Genomic DNA, 6302 nt, shown 5'->3' with positions numbered 1-6302 from the left:
ACTTGCTGCTCCTCCTCTTTGTGTTGGGCCTCACTCTGACAGTTCGCAGTGTCAGGCTCTAACCTCCTCTCCCTCTCATGGATTGTAGGTGCAGGAGGAGGCCATTCGGCCATCCTGCACTTCACCGCCATTCAATGTGATCATGGCTGATCATCCGCAATCAGTACCCCTTTCCTGCCTTCTCCCCATATCTCCTGATTCCATTAGCCCTAAGAGCTGTATCTTAGGGCTAAATCTAACTCTCTCTTGAAAGTATCAAGAGAACCGGCCTCCACCGCCCTCTGAGGCAGAGGATTCCACAGGCTCACAACTCTCTGGGTGGAAAAGTATTTCCTCGTCTCCATTCTAAATGGCCGACCCCTTATTCTTAAACTGTGTGTCCCATTTCCTCCTCTCCAGGGATGCTGCCTGTCCCACTGGAGCCAATCACAGGCTGTTGCCACCTCCCCTCTATCTCTGTCCCTCTCTCTCTCCTCCTCTCTCCTCTCTCTCTCCCCTTCTCTCTCTCCCCCCCTCTCTCCCCCCCTCTCTCCCCTTCTCTCTCTCTCTCTCACCCTCCCCTTCCCTCTCTCCTCTCTCTGTCTCCCTCTTCTTCTCTCCTGGGAGATATAGAGTGAGGGAGAGAGTGTGAGAGAGAGAGGGAGAGAGAGAGAGACAGATATATATATATATATATATATATATATATATATATATATATATATATATATATATATATATAGAGAGAGAGAGAGAGAGAGAGAGAGAGACAGAGATATATATATAGAGAGAGAGAGACAGGGAGATAGACAGAGATATATATATAGAGTGACAGGGAGAGAGAGACAGATATATATATATGTAGAGATATATATATATATTACATAGAAACATAGAAATTAGGTGCAGGAGTAGGCCATTCGGCCCTTCGAGCCTGCACCGCCATTCAATATGATCATGGCTGATCATCCAACTCATTATCCCGTACCTGCCTTCTCTCCATACCCTCTGATCCCCTTAGCCACAAGGGCCACATCTAACTCCCTCTTAAATATAGCCAATGAACTGGCCTCGACTACCCTATGTGGCAGAGAGTTCCAGAGATTCACCACTCTCTGTGTGAAAAAAGTTCTTCTCATCTCGGTTTTAAAGGATTTCCCCCTTATCCTTAAGCTGTGACCCCTTGTCCTGGACTTCCCCAACATCGGGAGCAATCTTCCTGCATCTAGCCTGTCCAACCCCTTAAGAATTTTGTAAGTTTCTATAAGATCCCCTCTCAATCTCCTAAATTCTAGAGAGTATAAACCAAGTCTATCCAGTCTTTCTTCATAAGACAGTCCTGACATCCCAGGAATCAGTCTGGTGAACCCTCTCTGCACTCACTCTATGACAATAATGTCCTTCCTCAAATTTGGAGACCAAAACTGTACGCAACACTTCACTGCCTGCTGCACCTGCATGCCCACTTTCAATGACTGGTGTACCATGACACCCAGGTCTCGCTGCATCTCCCCTTTTCCTAGTCGGCCACCATTTAGATAATAGTCTGCTTTCCTGTTTTTGCCTTTGATATATTGAGACAGAGGGATATATATAGAGAGATATACTGAGACAGAGAGAGACAGGGAGAGAGAGACAGGGAGAGAGCGCTTCCCCTGATCCACCCCCTGTCACTCATCTCCCCACCCGTTGCCCCGGAGCCAGACAGACAGACAGGCAGACAGACAGAGCGGGGGTTGGACGTCCTCAGCTCGGAAACGACGTCGCTCCCAGGCCCGTTGCCCCGCACGCTGCGGGCGGTCTCAGCCCGGATATGACGTCGCTCCCAGGCCCGTTGCCCCAGACAGAGAGAGACCGCGAGACGGGACAACAATGCTGCAGAAACTCAGCGGCTGCAGCATCGTCTGTGGAGCGAAGGCAACAGGTGACGTTTCCGGCTGAAACCCTAGACTGACCGCGGGAGGGGCATCGGCCCGGAAATGACGTCTGGACAGCCCCGGCCGCCCGGATATGACGTATCGTGACGCCGCGGCCCAAGATGGAGCCGATCCGCCTGGACGGTGAGAGAGAGAAAGTGAGAGAAAGTGAGAGACAGAGAGAGAGAGAGAGAGAGAGAGAGGGAGGGAGAGCGAGTGTGGGTAGGGAGAGCGAGTGTGGGTAGGGAGAGAGAGAGGTGGAGAGAAGTGAGGGCGAGAGAGAGTGGGGAAGGGGAGGAGAGAGAGAGAGAGAGAGAGAGAGAGAGAGAGATATCTGAGCGGTGGGGTCCGAGGGGGGCAGTAATAAGGGGAGAGGTTCAGAGAGAGGGGACAGTCCGGGGGAGGGAGGGGGGAGAGTGGGGTTGGAAAAAGGGGTGAAGTGAGTAGCGGGGGGAAGTAGGGAGCAAAGGGAGGGGGGAGAGATTCAAGGGGGAGTGGGTTTGGTGCCGAGGGGGATGAATGGAAGGGGGGAAGAGAGAGAGGGGTCAAGTGAGTCATGGAATGGGGCAGGGAGCCTGGTGGGGGTTCACACTGTTTGGGGGTGGGGAGGAGGGGGGCGGGAGCAAAGGAGGGTAAGGAGCAGGAGAGGCGGCAGGGGTAAGGGGCAGAGAGCCACAGGGAGGAGGTCACATTGTTTGGGGGTGGGGAGGGTGTTGCAGTTTAGGAAGTCAAACCAGGGCAGGGTCTTCACTGTGAATGGCGGGGCGCTGGGGCAATGGACAAGGTGCAGGAATAGGCCATTCAGCCCTTTGAGCCAGCACCGCCATTCAATGTGATCATGGCTGATCATCCCCAATCAGTTCCCCGTTCCTGCCTTCTCCCCATATCTCTTGACTCCACGATCTTTAAGAGCCCTATCTAGCTCTCTCTTGAAAGTATCCATAGAACCGCCCTCTGAGGCAGAGAATTCCACAGACTCACAACTGTGAGAAAAAGTGTTTCCTTGTCTCTGTTCTAAATGGCTTACCCCTTATTCTTAAACTGTGTGGCCCCCGGTTCTGGACTCCCCCAACATCGGGAACATGTTTCCTGCCTCTAGCATGTCCAACCCCTTAACAATCTTATATGGTTCAATAAGATCCCATCTCATCCTTCAAAACTCCAGAGTGTACAAGCCCGCTCCATTCTCTCAGCATATGACAGTCCCCCACATCCTGGGAATTAACCTGGTGAACTTACGCTGGGATCCCTCAATAGCAAGAATGTCCTCCCTCAAATTAGGGGACCAAAACTGCACATAATACTCCAGGTGTGGTCTCATTAGGACTCTGAACTCTGAGCCTGGCGTAATGTGTAGAGCCGAGGGATCTAGGAGTACAAGTTGGGCCGAAGGGCCCTGTTTCCAACACTGTATCACTCCATGACTCTATGACAATGTGCTTGAATAACTCAGCGGGTCAGGCAGCATCTGTGGAAAAGATAGACACAACGTGCTGGAGTAACTCAGCAGGTCAGGCAGCATCCGTGGTGAAAGGAATGGGTGACGTTTTGGGTCAACACCTTTCTTTGGTTTAGTTTAGTTTAGAGATGCAGCGCGGAAACAACAGGTCATTCGGCCCACGGAGTCCGCCCCGACCAGCGATCACCCCGTACACTAGCACTATCCTACGCACATCGGGGACAATTTAGCTATTTTGTGGAGGCCGATTAATTTACAACCCTGAACGTCTTTGAAATGTTGGAGGAAACGGAGCACCCGGAATAAAAACCCACGCAGGTCAAAGGGAGAACGTACAAACTCCACAAAGGCAGCACCCATAGTCAGGATCGAGCCCGGGTCTCTGGCGGTGAGGCAGCAACTGTACCGCTGCGCCACTGTGCCGCGCAGAATTATTTAACGGTTTCCACCGCCATAAACGCACACAATATGTGCTACTAATGGCCTGTTTGGCAGCTTGTTGACCCTCTGTGTTCCCCTGCAGGGTTTAGGAGCCGTTGCTGTGGACGGAAAGACAGGGACGTGAGCGGCCATTGAGCGCGGCCAGGGTGCCAGTGAGCCCCCCATCTGCTCGGTGTGCGGGCTGAGCTTCGAGGGGCCGAGCTTCGATGGAGGACCACATGATGGGGCACAACAAGGAGAAGGGCTATGAGTGTGACGTGTGTGGCATGACCTGGCAGAGCCCGAGCCGGCTGGAGACCCACCGACGGGTGCATACGGGAGAACGCCCCTTCGATTGCTTGGAGTGCAGCAAGAGCTTCACCTTCGATAGCCAGCTGCAGCGGCACAACCTCGTGCACTCCGGCGAGAGGCCCTTCACCTGCTCTGACTGCGGCAAGAGCTTCAAGATGGCGAATGAGCTGAAGAGACACCGGTGGGTGCACACGGGTGAGAAGCCCCATGGCTGCTCCATCTGCGGCAAGAGCTTTGCCCAGTTGTCGGTGCTGCAGGTGCACTGGCGGATGCACAGCTGTAAGGGGCCCTTCACCTGCTCCGATTGCGGCAAAGGCTTCAAGTCGGCACCAGCGCTGAAGAAGCACAGGCGTGTGCACATGGGGGAGCGGCCCTACACCTGCAGTGACTGCGGCAAGGGCTTCACCCACTCCAGCCACTTGCTGGTGCACCAGCGCATCCACACCGACGAATGCCCCTACACCTGTGCCCAGTGCGGCATTGGCTTCACCCAATCCAGCAACCTGGTGCTGCACCAGCTCACCCACACTGGCGAGCGCCCCTACACCTGCACCCAGTGCGGTAAAGGCTTCACCAGCCCCACCAAGCTGCTGAAACACAAGCGCACCCACACCGGCGAGCGCCCCTACACATGCGCCCAGTGCGGTAAGGGTTTCACCCGGTCCAGCAACCTGCTGGAACACCAGCGCACCCACACCGGCGAACGCCCCTACACCTGTGCCCAGTGCGGCAAGGGCTTCACCCAGTCCGGCACCCTGCTGAGGCACCAGCGCACCCACACCGGGGAGCGCCCCTACACGTGTGCCCAGTGCGGTAAGGGCTTCACCAGGTCCAGCAACCTGCTGCAACACCAGCGCACCCACATCGGCGAGCGCCCCTACACCTGCACCCAGTGCGGCAAGGGCTTCAAATGCTCCTCCAAGCTGCTGTCCCACCAGCAGGTGCACGCCGGGGACCGTCCCTTCCCCAGCCCGGTGAGTGGAGAGCCCTTTGCCATGGCCTCCCACGGCCTGTCTCACCAGCACGTGCACACCAGTGGTCCGCCCTACAACTGCCCGTACTGTGGTGAGCAGTTTGACAGCTCGCGGGGGTTGCGGCAGCACGGCGGACCCACGCCGGTGAGCAGCTGCTCCCACTGTGACGAGAGCATGGGGGCTGCGGGAGCACCAGCGGATACACACCGGGGAGAGACCCTTTGTGTGCGCTGAGTGTGGCAAGGGTTTCACCCACATGTCCAGCCTGTGGCAGCACCGGCGTACCCACAGCGGTGAGCGTCCCTTCCCCTGCCCGTCCTGTGATAAGGGCTTCACCCTCCTTGACCACCTGCTGGAGCACCGGCGAGTCCACACCAGCCAGCGCCCGTTCACCTGTCCGCTCGGTGGCAAGGCCTTTGCCCGCTCCTCCAGCCTGCTGGCACACCGCCACGTGGATAGATAGGTGCTGTTTAGGTAGATACTAAATACTGGAAGGAATGAGTAACATTTCGGATCGTTTCTTTAGTCACCAATTCCATCTCTCCAGAGATGATGCCTGTCCCGCTGAGTTACTCCAGCATTTTGTGTCCTTTTTTGTAAAACAGCATCTGCAGTTCCTTGTTTTTAAACCATCTGGTTAACCATTTCTGCACCTTCCCCAAAGCCACCACATCAGTCCTGTAATGGAATGACCAGAACTGTATGCAATACTCCAAATGCAACCTGACCAATGTCCCGTAAAGCTGCACATATACATTCCTCTCTCTCCTCTCCTTCCACTCTCCCCCACTCGTACACAAATTCTCTCCATTCCACCCTCTTGTGCCGCCTTCCTCTCTCTCACACACTCCCTTACTCGCTCAGTCTCTCCAGCACACTCCCTCTCTCGCTCCCAGTCTCTCACACACAGTCCCGCTCTCACACACACAAACACTCCCTCTCTCCAACACTAACAACACTCCCCCCCTCTCTCTCTCTCTCTCTCTCTCACACACACACACACAGTCCCGCTCACACACACAAACACTCCCTCTCACACTATCAACACTCCCCCCCCTCTCTCTCTCTCTCACACACACACACACACACAGTCCCGCTCTCACACACACAAACACTCCCTCTCTCCAACACTAACAACACTCCCCCCCTCTCTCTCTCTCACACACACACACTCACACACACACACAGTCCCGCTCACACACACAAACACTCCCTCTCACACTAACAACACTCCCCCCCCTC

At 55.0% G+C, this 6302-nt stretch overlaps 1 protein-coding gene across 1 annotated transcript; it reads left to right on the top strand.

Annotated features, from left to right (window-relative positions):
* Nucleotides 1–4241: 4241 nt before the first annotated feature.
* On the top strand, nt 4242–4863 carry LOC116970290 (zinc finger protein 239-like; the record flags this gene model as incomplete). The annotated part of the gene is made up of 2 exons (XM_033016961.1): nt 4242–4470; nt 4603–4863. Coding segments are annotated over exons 1-2 (490 nt in total), but the record flags the coding sequence as incomplete, so codon positions are not given.
* Between the last annotated feature and the right edge of the window lie 1439 nt (nt 4864–6302).

The sequence above is a fragment of the Amblyraja radiata genome, unplaced genomic scaffold (assembly GCF_010909765.2).
Source record: "Amblyraja radiata isolate CabotCenter1 unplaced genomic scaffold, sAmbRad1.1.pri scaffold_702_ctg1, whole genome shotgun sequence".
Taxonomy (NCBI): Eukaryota; Metazoa; Chordata; class Chondrichthyes; order Rajiformes; family Rajidae; genus Amblyraja; species Amblyraja radiata.
This window is presented reverse-complemented; position numbering and strand designations above follow the sequence as displayed.